At 41.3% G+C, this 20249-nt stretch overlaps 1 protein-coding gene across 1 annotated transcript in view; it reads right to left on the minus strand.

Moving 5' to 3' along the window:
* Nucleotides 1-16371: 16371 nt before the first annotated feature.
* The window catches only part of LOC148522898 (growth/differentiation factor 2-like), an 80685-nt gene continuing 76807 nt past the window's right edge, over nucleotides 16372-20249 (minus strand). The window contains exon 2 of the mRNA XM_088473555.1: nucleotides 16372-17526. Coding sequence (XP_088329681.1) covers nucleotides 16622-17526 — 905 coding nt within the window. The 3' untranslated portion in view covers nucleotides 16372-16621. The remainder of the gene's footprint in view (nucleotides 17527-20249) is intronic.

Consider the following 20249-nt stretch of genomic DNA (forward strand, 5'->3'; position numbering starts at 1 on the left):
TAATTAAAATTACATAAATAATAAACAAACAAATAGAAAGTTGATAAAAAAGTATCTTTGTGAATTAAGTAGTGATGCCCTGAAAAAGGTCCAGCCAGAGCAACTCTGGGGGCCCCACGCCCAAAACGCTCATCCCAAAATAATTATTGCTACCAAATAGTAGCACCCACTCTGGGTATTATAATCACAATTAATGTATTGTATAATAACAGCACATGGGCAATATCATTAAGCTGATGTGAGCGACCATCATACTTTCTATTTGCAGTTCTGAGAGGCATGAAGGGAGCCAGCATTGGGAGGATGTGCTGGTCCATATAGTGCCATTTGGAGGTTTCTGGGGTACCTCCTAGGTGAGTCAGCTCTCAGCTTATACATATGCTGTAATTATGCAGTATGTCCTTGTCCATATATTGGCTGGCTGTTGTCCTGCCCATAGGGGCTGGCTGGTTGTAGTGCTGTGTTGTCCAGGGGGTGCCCTGTCTGCTGTAGGGGTACACTCATACAAATAATTTATACAGGGGCTGCCCTGTCAGCTGTAGGAGTACGCTCTCACAAATAATTTTTACAGGGGGTGCCCTGTCTGCTGTAGGGTTACGCTCATACAAATAATTTTTACAGGGGCTGCCCTGTCTGCTGTAGGGGTACGCTCATACAAATAATTTTTACAGGGGGTGCCGTGTCTGCTTTAGGGGTACGCTCATACAAATAATTTTTACAGGGGCTGCCCTGTCTGCTGTAGGGGTATGCTCATACAAATAATTTTTACAGGGGGTGCCCTGTCTGCTGTAGGGTTACGCTCATACAAATAATTTTTACAGGGGCTGCCCTGTCTGCTGTAGGGGTACACTCATATAAATAATTTTTACAGGGGGTGCCGTGTCTGCTTTAGGGGTACGCACATACAAATAATTTTTACAGGGGCTGCCCTGTCTGCTGTAGGGGTACGCTTTACAAACAATTTTTACAGGGGCTGCCCTGTCTCCTGTAGGGGTATGCTCATACAAATAATGTTTACAGGGGCTTCCCTGTCTGCTGTAGGGGTATGCTCATACAAATAATTTTTTACAGGGGCTGCCCTGTTTGCTGTAGGGGTACACTTTTAGAAACAATTTTTACAGGGGATGCTCTGTCTGCTGTAGGGGTACGCTTTTACAAATATTTTTTACAGGGCCTGCCCTGCCTGCTGTAGGGGTGCACTCATACAAATCATTTTTACAGGGGCTGCCCTGTCTGCTGTAGGGCTATGCTCATACAAACAATTTTTACATTGGCTGCCCTGTCTCCTGTACGAGTACACTCATACAAATAATGTTTACAGGGGCTTCCCTGTCTGCTGTAGGGGTACGCTCTTACAAATAATTTTTACAGGGGCTGCCCTGTGTGCTGTAGGGGTATGCTTTTACAAATATTTTTTTACAGGGGCTGCTCTGTCTGCTGTGGGGGTACGCTAATGCAAATAATTTTTACAGGGGCTGCCCTGTCTGCTGTAGGGGTATGCTTTACAAACAATTTTTACAAGGGATGCCCTGTCTGCTGTAGGGGTACACTCATACAAATCATTTTTGAGGTCAACATTTCACTGCTGTCCTTTGATTAGTGATTTGGGCAGATATTTGGATTAGATCACTCATATTGTGTAAGCACTAAGGTGGATCAAAATGTGTGGGTGGAACCTACATTCAGCAGATCCATTCATTAGGAACTGGTGAGCCCCTATCAGCTCACATATAGCATGCCTTTAATGTGTGTAGTTGTAGATTTAATTTAATATAACTTTTCGTCATTTGCTGGAGAATAGGACATGTGCTGTTCTTCTAAAACTAGAGATGTGCGCCGCCCACGTGTTTTGGTTTTGGATCTCGATCTCCCCTGGTTTTGGATCTGAATCTGGTTTTGGATTTTTTTCCTTGGTGTTTTGTTTTTAGGTTTTGGTTTTGGAACTGTATTTTTCCCAAAAAATTATATAAACAGCTAAAACCACATAATTTGGGCCTGTTTTTGTTCCTACAGTATTATTAACCTTAACCTTAATAACAATCATTTTCAGGCATTTCTAGGCATTTTTAACCACCTCACAGCTCACAATATTGATTTTCACCAATACAGGCCAAAGGCTGCAGCGACCTGGCTGGCTAAAGTAAGCAACAGAGCAGCAGCACAAACGCACGGCAGTTTAAAAAAATATAGGACATCTATGAAACATTGCCACACAGCAGTGGCAGACAGGATGGCAGTTTAATAAACTATAATAATGTCAGTCGGCAATGTACCAAATTGTGCTAAATGTGAAGGAAAGAGGTGCAAGATGGAATTGTGCCTCCCACCCACTCTTATGTGGGATATTAAAAAGGACATGCACAGTTTAACAAATCAAGCACTTTAGCCACTAGGACTGACACTTTCGTGGCTGAACTCCTTGGTTTGTTTGGGCCCACACAAAACATTTTTTGGAAGGACTACCTTCAGTTATTAAGGAGGAGGTTGATGATGAGGGTGTTGGTGGTGGAGATTGCATGTGCTGGTCCAAACTGCTGGCAGCTGATACTGGACTGCTTGTTATTAATTTACAAATTATAATTTTGTTAAACAAATTGCATGAACTCGCTGCAAATGACGTAACAGGGAGAAGGTGCCTAGATGGTTTACGTCCCTTCCTCTGTTAACTTTGGCTTTACAAATGGAACAGATGCCTTCACAATGTTGCTTTTCTGGCTTTCTTTTTATCATTAGCAAGAACTGCTGCCACTGGTGGCTGATTTACACAAACCACATCCTTATCAACAACATCCACATTAGCGTCAGAATAGGACACAAATTTCCCCCTCATCCTCCTTTTGCACTTCCTCCACACTATCATCCTCATTTTTTATTATTTCACCATCTAATACTAGCACAGCCGTCATGGCGTCAGTGATCCGCTGTGAAACTGGGTGACAGCTGTTATACTTACTTCCTCTATCAAAGGACTTTTTAATAGTCAATTTTTTTTTAAATTACTCCCGATCACGAATGAGGATGTTGATGATGATGCAGGTGTTGGTGTTGGAGATCGAAGGCGCTTGGATCTCACAGAGAGGAAGCAGGTAGGTGACACTGGACTTCTTACGTTTTGAGTTTTGGAACTTGGCGACATACACTTTGATATTTGATAAATGCGCTCCAAGTGACGTAACAAGGAGGAGGTTCCTAGGTGGTTTAGATCCCTCCCTCTACTCACTCTTGCTTTGCAATGGTTACATACGGCTTGACAACTGTTGTCCCGATTGGGATGTAAATAATTCCACATGTGAGAAGTGGATTTTTTTGTCTTTTGCCCCGGCATGACAACAATGGGCTTTGGCTTTTTCAATCCATGGGCAACAGCTGTTGCCTTACTTACACAAAGGACATCCTTGGCATCAACATCCTCATCACCAACATCTTCACCATCAACATCATCTTCATCCTTAGCACCTTCAACTACCAAAATGTCCTCCTCCTCCATGTGCAATTCCACAGAAGCATCCTCACTGACTACATCTGCAAGATGTTGACTACCCTTGCCCACATTTACAGAGGGCACACAAATGTTGGAACTTGGAGGATCCTCCAGTACACTAGTATTTAGGTCTGGCTCACACATGGCAACCGCGGACACACTTGCACTCTCCTCGGGGATTTGTGATTTCGATTTCTCAGGGTACACAGTTGTTTTTTCTGAAGGGCTATCAGAATCAGAAGTCTTCCTAAAGAAAGGCCAAGGCCTTATCCTTTCCTTGCCACTTCATGTAGTGAAGGGCATATTGCCAAATTTTTGTTTATCTAAAGGCAAATTTCCTTTCAATTTTTTTTTCTTAACTTCAGTACAAGTAGCTTTACCATATCGATGGCGTGACTTAAGCCCAGGGGCATGGGCCTTCATAGAGGACGAGGAAGTTGACGACCTTTTACTGCTGGCGGCAGCTACAACATGTGGTTCTTGGTCTTGCTCTCCTGTCATGTGACAGCCCTCCATATTTCCTGCGGTCTTGAAGCAGTGTCACAAGCACCAATAGTGTAGCCAAGGTGCGGTTACAAAATTCACACACGTGCAGTCGTGCGCACACAGAAAAAAAATTGACAAAAAAAGACAATTGATTTAAATTTGTTTGATACTTAAAGCACTTGGGCCCAGAGCAGTGATTGATCACGACTGGAGTCGGGCAGCACTTGGTTGCAACTTGCGTTGCTGGCTGGATCTTGTGCGGTTAAGCCTAACATGCACACACACAGACAGTTAAAAAAAAAAGACAATTTATTTTTATTTTTTTATGCTCCAGAACTTGGGCCCAGAGCAGCGATTGATCACGACTGGAGTCGGGCAGCACTAGGTTGCAACTTGCGTTGCTGGCTGGATCTTGTGCGGTTAAGCCTAACATGCACACACACACAGAAAAATATTACACTAAAAGACACTTTTTTTTTTTTTTACAACATATATATATATTTTTTGGGGGGAGTCCAGAACTTGGGCCCAGATGGACGCAGCACCAGCCCAGATGTATTCTGCACCAGCCCAGATGGACACAGCAGACAGCAGAGCACCAGACCAGAATGGATCAGCACTACAGCACCCCAGGACACAGCAGACAGCAGAGCACCAGCCCAGAATGGATCAGCACTCAGCAGCACCAGCTCAGAATGGACCAGCAGTGCACCATCCCAGGACACAGCACCACTCTCCCAGCCCTACACTACCCACCCTCCCTGTTCAGTCTCCACAGCCAGAGTGAAATGGCATCCGCTGCGTGGTCCCTATACACTACATTGATCATAGACACGTAAGCTCGCGGACTGCGAGATTTCCGACTCTATGGTTTTGCCTCGGTTTCGAGATCCGAGTCAGGCGGGAAACTCCGACCCTGCTTGGATCCGACTCGGATCTGCAAAATTCGGGTGGGCCCAGTTCTCTGAGAACCGAACCCGCTCATCTCTATCTAAAACAGGGTATATTTTCCTCTTTACATTAAGTTTTCTATTAAAAAGTAAATTATCTTAACAACCTATGGAAATGCTATAGTATCCTGGATGTTACTCATTTTACTGTTTAAAATGGACTAACTTTTCCATCATCTAGAGTCAGAACCATGGCCTGTTAAATAGACTGAGATTTTCTAACCCTGTGTGATTCTTGGGTCTGGGGTTGGTTTGTCCTCTCTGCCAAGGAAAAAAGAGAAAACATCCCTGTTACAGTGTACCTGATTCTCAGAACCTACCCAATCCACCGGACATCGTTGGTGAGTGTCACCCTATAGCGGGGAAGGGTGTCACATATGCGCCTCTGCTACTGTGGTAACTTTTCTTTTGATAAGGATGAGAGCTATGGCTTCTACTGGATCGGTGGCTGGAAGAGGAATCATATTTGTGTGGGGGAGAATGATTGGATCCATGACTGTACCAACTTTGGTGAGGCGGATAATGTGATGGCGAGTAACTGAGTTGGGCCATCATTGCTGTGCTGGATCCATGAGGGGTTTCCGACCTATAGAAGTTTTTCATCATTGCTTGAAGATTGTCTTTTAAACCTTCTACACAGCTGTTTCTGTTTCAGTTAATGACTGTGTTTCAACCTACATATGAAAATGATGATCATTATCACCCATTTGGTATGATTGGTTAATCATACACCTGACTATAATCCTACAAAATCCCTGACTTTGTGCAAGTGTACCTAGAAGAATTGATGTTGTATTGAGGGCAAAGGGTGGTCACACCAAATATTGATTTGATTTAGATTTCTCTGCTGTACATTCACTTTGCATTTTGCTAAATTATAAAAATAAACTATTCTATTTTTTAAAGTAATCTTACTTTGCAGCATTTTTTGCCTAAAACTTTTGCACAGTAATATATATATATACAGATACCAAAAGAGAGGCACTCACAAGACTTTAACTAGAACAAACTGTGTCACCTGAGGTCAATCCAAAAAACAGACGACCTCAGCCAATGCCAGGCGCTCAAGAGAACAAATGGCCATTATATAGATGATTTGTTTATTATTTGGAATGGGGGTAGTGATTTGGCACTTGAGTTTGTGGAATATTTGAACACACACTTTTAATTTGAAATTCACACATTCTTTTGATTTAAAACAAACTAACTTCCTGGATGTCTCTTTCGCCATAGGAGAAGACAACACTGTGATAGCATCTAATCATATTAAAAATGTAGGAGTGGGGGGCCGTGGCTTGACTGCACTGCTGGCAGGACGTGTCCGTGGGAGCTCTTTCACCCAAGGCTAAATTAGGGGCACAGAGACCATATGTACTGGCCCTTCTGTCCCCACATTGCTTCTCACATCTCTCACCCACCTCCGGTGGTCAACCTGTGGTGACCGCGGCGCCGCTAACCGGCATTCTACAGTGAGGCCCTCATCGTGCCCCGCGGCCGCGGGCTATATTTACAGCCAGCGCTCGCGAGTGCCCGGCACCTTCCTCCCTACCGCCGACGGCAACCTGCTCGCCCTGCAACACCGCTCCAGCCTTTCCCCCACCATTGGGGACTGACCTGCGGGGACCGCGGATCTCCTTGCCGCCATCTGCCATCAGGGCACACCTTATTCATCTCTGAACGGTTGCTGGGAAACAAGGTGAGGCCCCAGGGGACCCCCCACACACGCCCGTAAAAAGACCCGCGAATCGCGGGAGGCCACCATCTTGCCACCATCTTGCTGCCAATCTCCTCAACCTTATGCTGCCTCCCTACACAGCACAGGCTGGGTACCTGGAAATCAGCAAGACACATTTATTTACCTACTAGCCATGCCTACCACTCGTTTATCTTCTCTCTCACCCTGAGAATCAATGAGGGATGGAATGACTTTTAATATGAAAACCCCCGATTCTATTAGCATAACATCTACATGAAACTGGCTATTAAATCACTGTAGATCTGTCGACACCTATTCTGCTATCTTCAGTGTGCGGTTCTATTTTGGGGCATATGACACTATATGGCTCGCAATTGTCTATGATATAGTCAACATTTTTATTTTTTCTGGCTTGTTCGGCTCCATTTCTAATACTTTTGCACCACCTAGTGGTGACTTGGATATATTTGTCATGCCATCTACCCCAGCAAGATCTCAGCGTATAAAGGCTGGCAAGAAAGGGGATAATTCTGTAGTGCCTGATCACTTGGAGACGGATTCAACAGACTCTGGGCCTGATTCAGAGCCGCTCGCTCTGACAGAGCGCTCGCTCTGAATCAGGGCGTCTTTTTTTTTTTATGGAGCGGCCTCCTAGCCGCTCGCATAGCTGTGGGTTGCCACCCACAGCTATTGCGAGCGGCCAGGATGATGGTCACGATGGTCAAGACCATCGCGACCATCGGGCTTGCGACGAGACCCTTGTGGTAGGGTCGCATTCATCGTAAGCCCCAGAGAGCTTTCGGCTCTAACAGAGCCAGAAGCTCTCCACTGACATCCCTCGGGAACGCCTCCGTTTGGGCAGCCACCCCCCCGGCCCGCCCACCAAACAGGGCGAGCTGTCACTCAACATTGACAGCTCGCCCCCTTTTGGTGCGAGACCCGGAGCGACGGATTGCCCGTCGCTAGCCGGGTCTTGCGCATGCGCACGACGGAGCCGGCTCCGTCGTGCGCATGCGCTGTGGGCCACCATCGACCCGGTTGCAAGCGCTCAGCGCTTGCGACCGGGTCTGAATCAGGCCCTCTGTCTGTTCTATTACACCAAATCCGCCAGGTTCCACTCCCTCTTCAGTGAAAGGCAGTTCTGCTGCTTCACCAGCATACCCATTAATGTATGATGACATGGTTAGAGCAATTAGGGATACAATGGCCCCTATCATGGAACAACAAGCGAGCAAATTTGCCGACGCACTTAAGACATCAACGCACATTTGGACCCCACAAATCTACAGGTGGTCACTAATGAAACAAATATTGGGGAGCATGAGCAAGCTTTATATGACCTACAACAACAGATGCAAATATTACAGAAGCAAAATTACCAACTCTTAAGCAAGGTAGATGACCTAGGGATTCGCTCCCGCAGAAATAATTTGACAATAGTTGGACTGCCTGAAAGCTTAGAAGGCACCGACTTAACCAAATTCCTCCTTACTGATCTGCTACAGATTCTCCATCTGGCCGACGAACTTCCTAACTTTGCCATAGAAAGGGCGCATAGACTGGGCCCGTTCAGCGATTCCAAACGACCCCGCATGGTCATTTTCGCTGCCTCAATTCTGCTCACAAGGCGACTATCTGGACAGTAGCCCGCAAGTTGGGACGCATTGAATGGCAAAACTGCCGACTGCTACTTTTTCAAGACTACTCAGCAGAGGTGTCCCCGGCCCATAAGGAGATGTCACCAATATGCTCCAAGTTAATCCAGGCACAGAGGAAATTCGCACTACTGTTCCCAGCCAGACTGAGAATTTTTCAGGGTAAAGAATATAAAGACTTTCTCAATGCTGAAGACGCAGCTGCATTCTTAGAGGAAGAGGCGATGGAGAGTGCAGCAACTACTACCTGATTGTCGCCTACTGAATTTCAGATATGTTTCGATATTTTTACATACCCTTTAAACTGTCTGTATGTTTATTGCAATTTATATTTTGCTCCCCCTCCTGGGCGATCCCAGTTTATTATTCTGGTGGAAAGTGATTTACTTCTCTGGAAGTGTTTCATTTTTATCAGTAGATCTGTTATACATTATATTGTTTTGTTTGTATAATAGCCAACTCTCACTATTAGAGTCGGGGTTCTTTTCACAGTTCTCTTTATATTAAACTGATCTCCAATTGTTTAGTTTTGGTGCAAAATTTCTGCATCATGGACAAATTTCCCCCCAAATGGTTTTTGGGGACTCTTAACCATATCTATACTTTTTTACAGGTTTTCTTATTCTTTTTCTTTCTATCTTCTCCTATTTCCCTTCCCACAATCCGCTTCTACTCACATGTCCTTCACTCTCCTTGTTATTCATATTGGATGTCTTCTAATGCCTCTCAAATTAAGTGTTTCAATGTACGATTCTTGTTTACCTTGGGTCTGATCTCTGCTGTGTTATCTAGCTCTCCCCCCCCATGCCGGATATTAAAATCTGTTCCTGGAATGTTCAGGGCGTTAACTCACCAGCAATAAGATGCAAACTTATTTCTTACTTAAATATTCAAAATGCAGACATCACCTTTTTACAGAAAACGCATCTGACTGATTCTGAACATCAGAAACTTTCTATGTTAGGGCAACGCATAGTGGCTTTTTCCTCGTTCAATTCAAAATCACGCGGAGTTGCCATACTAGTACGAAAAACTACTCCTATTAAGATTGCTCAGCAGAGGTCGGACCCAAACGGGCGGTATGTCTTAGTCACAGCTGAACTTTACGGAATGTCATATACCTTCTGTAATATATATGCCCCAACTGTCTATAACAGCTCATTTATTACCTCTCTAGTCAACTTGCTATATCCCTACTTAGACACACAACTTATATAATAGGAGACTTTAACCTTCTTGCCTCACATCTTATGGACCGCCAATCTAACACTACCAGTCCCTATAGACAACGAAAAATATGTATTCACCATATTATGCAACAATTACAATTGGTTGATATCTGGCGTCTTCAACACCCTATTGACAAAAACTTTACATTTTTTTCAACCCCACATTCCACATTCTCTAGAATAGATTATTTTTTACCCTCTGGTATTGAAACTTTAAGTCTGACTGACCACGCCTTGATATGGTTTACGCTCCGACCTATGATATCCTCAGGCAGTTGCAGACTATGGCGATTCCCCTCATTTTTAGCCTCATCTAATACAAAGATATATTGCAGACAGCTTGGAATGATTATGCCTTTTCTAATTCTCAACATCTTGATGACCCCTCTCTATATTGGCAATCCGCGAAAGCGGTGCTTAGAGGGAGGATACTGTCTTTTGTCTCACACAACAACAGGAACCAGTCGGAGAAAACTCAGTCGGCTCAGACTGCTTTGACTCAGGCCTACATAACCTTTCAACAAACTCCCTCGCCCCCAAATAGACGACGGTTTGAGGAATGTAAGATAACCTTTGATGCACTGATGCAACAGGTAGGTGATCGAAAAGTTCATAATAACAAATACACATTTCACATGCATGGCAACAAGAATGGCAGACTTTTATCTAACTTACTTTGTGGAGAGAGAACTAGTTCTGCCATTTTGGCCTTAATTGATGACAAGGGCTCCCTGCATACTGAAGGTCCAGCCATTTTGGATATACTTCATTCTTTTTATTCTAAGCTATATACTCAGGGGCATGTTGATATGGCAAATAAACAGGCTTTTTGGGACAAAATTATCCTTCCACAATTGACAGATGATCAACGATTAATTTTAACCCAACCCATAACTGAATTAGAAGAAATACATGAGAGTGCTCTTAATATCCTTCTCTCACTTGACGTAGAGAAGGCTTTTGACCACGTAGTGTGGGACCATCTGTATGAGTCTTTGCATAGATTTGGCTTTCCTCGTCAAATTACAACCCTTATTCAATTACTGAATTAATCTTCCTACTCCCGCATCATGGCTAACAATTTCTTATCAGCTTCATTCCTAATCCAAAGAGGTACCAGACAAGGCTGCCCCCTTTCTCCATTACTATTCGCTCTTGCCTTAGAACCCCTGGCTATTACCCTCAGAACCAACTCATTATTTCATGGGATACGGGTGGGTAGAGTGGAGTTGAATCTCTCTTTGTATGCTGATGATATGCTTCTGTTTATCTCACAACCTACACTATCTGTAACCGCAATATTGGAAGAAATTTCCTGTTTCAGTTCCTTTGCAGGATATAAAATTGATATCGAAAAATCGGAGGTTTTACCACTGACACGACCCGAGCTGCTGCATCGGTGCTCTACTATTTCTACTATCTTTCAGGTTGCTAATTCCAGATTAAAATATCTGGGTATCTTTATCACGCCTTCTATAAATCGTATATACGTGGCTAATTTCCTGCAAATTATTGAAAAAATTATACAAAAAACCCAGCAATGGATGACCCTTCCACTTTCACTGTTGGGAAGAGTTGCAGTAATTAAGGGGGTACTGTTTCCAAAACTGGCTTATCCTCTCCAGATGCTCCCCATGTTCTTAACTGGTTCAGATACAGTAAAATGTACATCAGCCTTCCAGCGATTTATCTGGAATTGCAAAAAACCAAGAATAGCCAGAAATAGACTGCTATACAATAAAGATAGAGGAGGCCTAGGTCTACCAGATATTCAGACCTATTCATATGCAGCAGCGTTCAGATACATCTCCGACTGGTTCCTGACGCAATCCCATTTTACTAATCTTCAATTGGAGGAGGCATTGTTCTTTCCCTTTTCACCAGCGGCCCTTTTGCATATTCCTCGCACAAAGCTTCCTATAGGAATCACCCACAACATTTTCTTTATGGATACCTATAAAGCCTGGTCCGCTATAAACAAACGTCTGGGCTCAAACCCACATCTTACTAAATACATACCTCTCTGGGGTAACCCAGATTTTCCACCGACCCTTACAATAACCCATTACAAGTCGTGGAAACAAAAAAGAGATTGCGGCTATCAGAAACATTTTTGACCCTGGAGGCAATCTTTACTCCTTCCAATATTTATGATATTCCTAATTCACAATTTTTCTTATACCTACAAACTAGACACTATATCAACAGTAATATACTTTCGGGTTCGTATGCATCACTACTAGCCCCATCTATCTCTTCCCCTCTATACTCTCTTTTCACGTTGGTCTCTAGCAACAATGATTTGCTATCTAATAATGTATTGGGTTTGTGGAAATGAGTTTGGTGTCTTGCCACCAAGATTTTCCAGATTTCAACTTTTCAGAACGTGTTATGACTTTATTCCCGTCTACTATGAAATGGCTCAGCTCGGCTAAACTGCAGGTAACTCATGTTAAGTTTTTGAATAGAGCGTATATTTCCCAAGGACAGCGAAGTCATATGCTCCCAGGTTAACCAAGCAAGTGCCTAAAATGTCATGCAACCTCAGCAAATTTTTTACATAATATTTGGCAGTGTCCTAAAATAAAGAAGTTTTGGTACAAAGTTCACACTTTTATTACTCAAATTGCTAGAGTTAGATTACCATTTTCTTTTGAAGCTTTCCTTTTTGCTGATTTTACCTCTTGGTCGCCAACACTTATTTCCCCTTCAATGTTACCCTTTCTCACTGTGATGGTTACTCCAGCAAAGAAACTAATCTTGCAGAAATGGATATCTAGGGTAGCTCCTACTTTAGAAATGCGTAGATTGGAATTGCTCAACATTCTATATTATGACAGACGTACGGCGATGTATGATATTGAAAAAGGTGTTATAGATACTATAACAAATGGGAAACTTACCTCAACTATCTACCCACTCAGACTTATGAGCAGATTACAAAGGTGTTTGAAAATACCACATGGTTACTATCACAAAATATTCCTTGAACGCACTATAAACGTGGAGGACTCCCCCCCTTCCCCCCCTCCTTTCCCTTCTTCTTTTTGTCTTTCCTTCTCACCAATTTCTTTAATTGGACTCACTTATAAGATGTTTAGTTAAACTATAAATTTTGAATAAATAAAAATAGAATTTATGAGGAACAAGGCAAATATACAATTTTGACTGTATATTTCACCTGTATTGTATTAACCAATCATAATTTTTGCAGTGAATGTAATTCTATATATTACTGCTTTTGTTTTGACCTCTTTGAATTCAATAAAAAAGTTTTGTTTTTTTTTTAAATGTAGGGGTGGGCAACTATCTCCATTATACCAGTAGTCATTATAGACCTTGGATATCTAATATAACAAAAAGCAACTTCTAAGACTGAGGCGTAATTGTGAAAGAGAAGATGAATTCTATAAGCAGATGGAAATAATGTTGAAAGACTTTGAAAGAAGAGGTTACCCAAAAAAACTTCTGGAAGAAGCTAAAATGTATGCAATGTCCCTCTCCAGATCACAACTATTGGGAGTACAGGGCCCTAAACAATATAATAGAGATGATTTCCAGATAGATGAGAGAAGGATAACTAAACCCAAAATCTCCCAGTCTAGGGAAAAGGAATTTATTCCTTTTATCTCTAAATATAATAGGAAATCTGGTCAAATAAAAAAGATAATTAAAGCCAACTATAATATCCTAAAACAGGACTCAATATTAGGACAATGTATTCAAGAAAATCTGAATATTATATTCAAAAAGAATCAAAATATAAAGAACATTCTGGCCCCTAGTGAATTAAGATCAATAGTCACTGTTAAAGAGAACTCCTGGCTTCCATCTAGACCACTGGGGTGTTACAAATGCAACAGGGGGGTATGCCTTACGTGTAGATTTATATCAAACAGATGCACCCAGTTAGTATCTAGTTCCACTGCACAGGTCTACCCTATTGCACAGTTTCTTAACTGTGAGTCGATATATTGGGTCCATGTTCTCGAATGCCCATGTTCTCTACAGTATGTGGGAAGAACCACAAGGACCATCAAGATCAGATTCAGAGAACATAGACGTAATATCCTGAATAGACTACACAGTCACAGCGTATCAAGACATTTTTCCTTGATGCATGGGGGTGATCCGTCAAGACTTAAATTAACAGGGGCTGAACACTTTGAAGGAACCAGGAGAGGAGGAGATAGGTTAAAAAAATTGTGTTTAGGAGAATCCTCCTGGATTCTCAAATTGGATACACTCCACCCGAAGGATCTGAATGTAGCGTTAGACTACACGTGTTTGTATCTACTGGGATTGTTGTCTAGCCTAGAGATCCTTTTAGAGTTCTTGAGGGTATATTCATTATACAGTGGATAATGTTACTAGGGGGGACTTGGGGATGTAGAGTGATGCAAGTAGACGACCGTCGCTGTACGCTCTGCATCCATACAGGTCCGTCTCTGGTATTATTATTAATTACACCAATTGATTCATATCTCCAAGATTCCACTGTATTGACATATTAGATCTGTGTTAATAGGATAGGATATTCTGTGTTGATGTTTGAAGTACTTCTGTAGGTGTTAATGTAAATGAAAAATGAAGATTGTTAACCGGGGTTACTTTAGATGAATTATGTTATGAATCTATGGTTTGTAGGAACTGGGTCGGGTTCTGTATGTTGGAAAACTACAATAATAAAGAATATATAAATATATAAAATATACATATGTCTATGTTTCAGAAGATGGATATAATGTGGAACAATTAGTACCTTATGAGGAAAGAAGCAAGGTTAGATGGATTAATGATATAATGGGAAATTTATATCTGTGCAGCGAAATATTAAAATGAATCAATAAATTGTGTCATTTTGATATTAAATGATTTGCATGTGAGAATATAGTGGTTTTTAATATGCAAATCAATTGTATTAATATGTATTTATATATGTATGGGTATTTAGGTTAGTGTATGAGTATTTATTAATAATTAGTGTTATATATTTATATTAGTATATGATTTATAATTTTATATTAATTATTGTTATTATTAGTATCTTATATTTATTATCTGTCGATCAGTATAAGAGATAATTGAAATTATTAAAAATCCAGCTGATTTTATTTGCTTAATTGAAAACCCTATTTAAGGGTAGGATATGGACTGACTACCCCTATCGTGAAAAAGCTCCAAGAGGGGAGCGAAATGCGTCGAAGGAGTTAACACTGTGAACAGTGTTCAGCAACTCAGCACAATCTGCTTCCTGCCACCATCACCCGTGAGGCACAGAGAGACAAGAGCTCCAATTAAAACGGAGCGTCAAAAGCCGCTCTACACACTGCTTGTCGGCAACGGGAGATTGGTATACAGACTGCGGTGTTGGACGGAAACCGGCCTCAGCACAGCCGCCACTTCGCCTCACATGCCAGGTGGTCAATTCACGGCTCCGCCACTGCTGAAGGCTACCTAGCCTTGCGGACCATTCCATCTCCAACGACATTTTTCCTTAGCAAGCCCGGCGCACTAAAAGTGCCAGTTGGAAACCAATTCACATCAGGCTTTCGCCGAATATTCCAAAATATTTGTATGTGGAAAATGGTGAGCATTTGACCCTTTATTTTCACAAATTGAACTCAAAACAAAGGAAAAATTCCTTATTGGGTAAAGATTTACTAAATGGATACTTTTTAAATGGCCATATGAGTTGTTGCAACAACTGTATCACTGTGATATATATTCTTATCCGAGAGTTACATCTTATGAATTTATGAATATTGTTTTATTGTATGTTCAATAAATGTTGTTGGTTATTTTTTGATTCAGAGAGGCTAATGTGATTTTCTGATTAATCAAGCACGTCAGTATCCAGTCACAGTAGCACAGTTTATCTCGTACTCATGAAACTTTACAGCAATAGTAAAACGGTCCTTTATTCCTACGTTTCGGGAACTTCAACCCGTCAACACGTTGTTCGGGACTACCCTGGCTTGCTCTCAACGGGTGTGGTGCATCAGGATGTTGATTGGGTAAGTGCTATGGGTATTTATATATGGGTTTTGTCTGTTTATTTGTTGCTGTATGTCCCTGATGATGTGTTGAAGTTCCCGAAACGTAGGAATAAAGGACTGTTTCACTATTGCTGTAAAGTCTCGTGAATGCCTCTCTTTTGGTATCTGTGTTGGGCTGCGTAAACCCTGGATGGCACCGGAGCTGCTACAATCGAATTTTTGGAGTGCCGGGGGTGTGGATCTATGTGTATATATATATATATATATATATATAAACAAAACAGCAGAGGGTGCAAATGGTGCTTGATTCTGAGTCAGACGCAGTGACAATGTTCGCTGTGTTTTTTTTTTTTTAAACTGCGCAGATACTGTAGAAAGACAGACATCTAATTGATAGATACTACAGACAGACAGACAGGTAGATACGATAGATAGATAGATAGATAGATAGATAGATAGATAGATAGATAGATAGATAGATAGATAGATAGATAGATAGATAGATAGATAGATAGATACTGTAGCTAGATAGATACTGTAGCTAGATAGATACTGTAGCTAGGTAGATAGATAAATAGATGTTCCCAAACTCCGCCTTTGCATTCCAAGTGTTAAGGATAGCATTGCTTGAATCCAGATGGTTAAATCAAATTGACTGAGGTACTAATTAAGTCACCTGTGCTCAAGCATGGATATCCTTAAAACCTGGACTGTAATGGCAGAGTTTGGGGACCTCTGCTGTAGGAGATGGAGAGATATGGCATACTGTCGTATACCGACCCATATAAATCTTGTGCAGTCAGGTTACCGTGACAGTGATCAATTATTACAATGGGAGGGTAAAAAAACAAAACAAAATGAAATAACCCCCTTAATATAATAATAATAATACTTTCATATACTTGGTTATATGGCCACATACAACCTGTCCCACCTTATTCCTCTCTGCACTTCATTTAACAGCGGCATAATATATTTTTTCTATATTTTTCAATAAGTTATCGCGTTTCAATCTCAAATTGTTCCATGACAGCAGTCCATTTGCAGATTAATTGTCCTCAATTTGTTTGTACAGCCCTCCAGCCGTTAACAGGTTTTTGTCTTTTGTAAACATGGTGTAATTGACTACCTGCAGCCACACTCTACCACTTTCATGCCTTCATAATGTTTTATAGCTGAGGCACCATTTAAATGTAAGACAATTTGTATAGCTTCCAGCTTAGTTGGCACACAACACGGATTTGCAACTTTTTTTTCATCCTTGCTGTGCATTAATGCCTGTATAAGGGCATGTTTTGTAGGTGTCAGATTATCGGTTAGTGGATACGTGCATTGTCCTATACATTGCCCGGCATCATAAGCTGGCGGGAAAATGATAAAATCATAGCCAATGTCTTTAAAGTTAACGTTTAGGGATGTCTTTGTGCAATGACTTTCTGCAGAGCGTTTTATCCTTGTCTTACTCCCTACTAGTGTTTTCCCGGTCACATGATGTTCCCTGGGCTCCTCCCCCAGCTCAGTGCTGCTGTTTTGCAAAAATATTCCAACATTTCTTTCTTGCTCATGAAGAATCATTTGGTACAGATCCATCCTTGTCTCTTTCATCTTATTGCCCTGATCATCTAAAAAGATTATCAATATTGGTAGGTGGTTGTCATCAGAAGATAAACCAACATGTGTGGTTTTGATGCAGGTCTCTATAGCTGTATTTGCTTTCAAAAATATTTCCAATTTATATTTTTCCACTTTAGACTTCATCCATCTCTTCACAGCCCTGGTGACATCGATGGTTACAGATTCACCTTCCTCAACGTCTTTTGCCGCCAAAAAGGAATCTGTGTCTCTTAGATTCTCAAGTGGCTCAATGTGGATGACATCAAATAAACTGAGATGTCCTAGACCCCAATGGCCCAAAGATATTTTCATCTTCAGCTCAGCCTTTGTTATCTCTTCATGTGACGGAATTGTGACATTAAACAGCAAGATGTGACTCTGTATTAGGTTTTCCTTGGACAATGACAACATAACGTCTGCAAAAGAATATAAAGCTTGTTATTACTTACAATATATAGACAATGTCATTAGAAAACAGTGTACATAAAAACATCCATCATTATAGACCATTGATTGGTGCTAAGCTTGGTGTCTGTAGACACAGTTACCTACAACATAAATCTAGACTTTGCCAGACAGGCCAGGGCTGGTATAGTTTTCTCTAAAGGGCACATACAAAGGATGTAGTTAGCATCCCGGCGCTTAATATGCCGGTGCACTAGGGGGTGGGGGGCTTAGGCTGGGGGAGGGGGGGCTTAGGGTTGGTCAAATATTAAAACTGAATGAAGTACACTAAAATATAACACTTTCTGTACGTTATTATAATTATTATTTTCATTATAAGTGTCATTTACTATTTCTATTGAATTTTTATAACTAGATATCGATGTTTAGTCTTATTTTAATCAGCATTTGATATGTATTGTTTTATAGATAAATACTGCATTTCTGTTGTAAAAATAAATGTAATATTATAGACGTACTGTTTCTAGATCCATTTATTACCAGTTAAGCAATGTGATGTGCTCCCCCTGAAACTCAATATTCCCCTCACCCATGATACTGTAAAACAAAGGAGATCCAGCATAGGATAATCATAGGTGGGGCCCTCAGGCTTCATGAAGGTCCGGCCACTCACACAAAGGAGAATATCCTGATCTATACAATGTCGAGTATACACAGATCCCTGCCTGTAGCCAATGATTTTATTCCCAAAGGACTATTTGAATGTTAACCTTTAAATTGTACTGCAGTGGCCTTTGGAAGTCAGTGCGCTCAGAATTGAAGCCTTGTGGTGGCGCCAACCGCGCATGCGCATTGCATGGGGGTTACTCTTTACTTTGGTAAAATAGGGTTAGGCTGCGGGGAGGGGGAGGGTTAGGGATAGGCTGCAGGAGGGAGGGTTTGGGTTAGGCTGCGGGGGAGTTAGGCGGAGGGTTAGGCTACGCACCTAGTTGGGTCAGGATTTTGACTGTCGGGATGTCGCGCTGTCAGTATTGCGACCACTGGCATCTCGACCGCCGGGATCCCATAACCAACCCACATACAATAAGTGGCACATCAGGCAATGGTTTTGCTTTGCCCACAAGGCTAAATCACACAGTTTACATGCTTGAAAATGTGTACAGTAGAAGTTGGATGTATGATCATTTTATATATAGTGTATGTGCTTTTGACACCATAATCCATCTGTGCCTAATTTATAGGAGCCTCACATAAATACTTTATGCTGTCTGGGAGAACCTACTCTCTCCACTTTCTAACTCTCAGAGCCAAATGTAATAGCCCGCGATTTGTTGAAGCCAAAGCAATTTTGGCGAGATAGTCACTAGATGTTAGCGGCACTTAGTTTAAAACCAAAACCAGTCTTATATTACACGTCGCTTTGGGTGCAGGAATTTGCATTTGCTTACGTTCCCAGAATGTCCCAATGCAAGCCACACACACACACCTTGGTAAACATTTACGGTTCTATTTAAAGGTAGATATAAGTCCACTTGTGGGGCGCAACAATAGGCATTTCCATGAATGCCAAAATATGTCCATATATAGAGTTCAGCATATCTTACACCTGAAGAGACGGAATGGGGACAGGCAAGCTGAGTGCTATGACTTCATAATCCACGTCACACACCCAAACTATTGCTGACACAGAGGAGCAGCTGGTGACATCACTAGTAGGGTAAGAAGCACACAGGGCAAGTTAACATTTATTTAATTTAAATAATTAAACATTCTCTTCTACAATGTCAGCTAACTGGAAAGTGAAAGGTGTTTGACTGGTGCTTAATGCGGGAACATTGGGAAAAAGCAAAACACTCAATGAGTGACATGATGTCGCTCACTCAGGGGGAGATTTATCAAATTGAAGCGAGAGATAAAGTACCAACCAATGTTCTGTCATATTTCTAGCATAGCCTGTAAAATGACAGTTAGATGCTGATTAGTTGGTACTTATCTCTCTCCAAGCTCTAGATCCTAAGTAATATCAGGAAACTATATTTTTTTTATATATGAGAATTTATTTTATTTTACACTTATATATCTTTGGAAAAAAATTTTTTGGGGGGGTTTATAATATGTATTTATCATTATTTTCAGGATCACATAATAGCATCAATTATTGCGGATATGTATGTATTGGTATTTGTATTTATTCATCTTTTCAAACATTACAGTTGTATATTTATTATATTTTTCTAACATTATGGATTATATACCTATTGGGATACCAATATACTATGTGTATGGCACCATCAAAGATTAAACAGGAACAACACAGGATGTATGTTCAATATTAATTTATACTTATATATTTGTGCTACTCATTATTGTTTAATATTTATTTATACATATATTTATTTATTACCAGTTATTTATATAGCACACACATATTCCGCTAGCGCTTTACAGAGAATATTTGTCCATTCACATCAGTCCCTGCCCCAGTGGAGCTTACAATCTATATTCCCTGTCACATGTGCACACACATACACACTAGGGTTAATTTGTGTTGGGAGCCAATTAACCTACCAGTATATTTTTGGAATGTGGGAGGAAACCGGAGTACCCGGAGGAAACCCACGTAAGCACAGGGAGAATATACAAACTCCGCACAGGTAGGGCCGTGGTGGGAATCGAACCCATGACCTAAGTACTGTGAGGCAGTAACGCTAACCATTTACACCATCTGTGCTGC

This window comes from Taudactylus pleione, unplaced genomic scaffold, assembly GCF_031769625.1.
Source record: "Taudactylus pleione unplaced genomic scaffold, aTauple2 ptg000136l, whole genome shotgun sequence".
Lineage (NCBI taxonomy): Eukaryota > Metazoa > Chordata > Amphibia > Anura > Myobatrachidae > Taudactylus > Taudactylus pleione.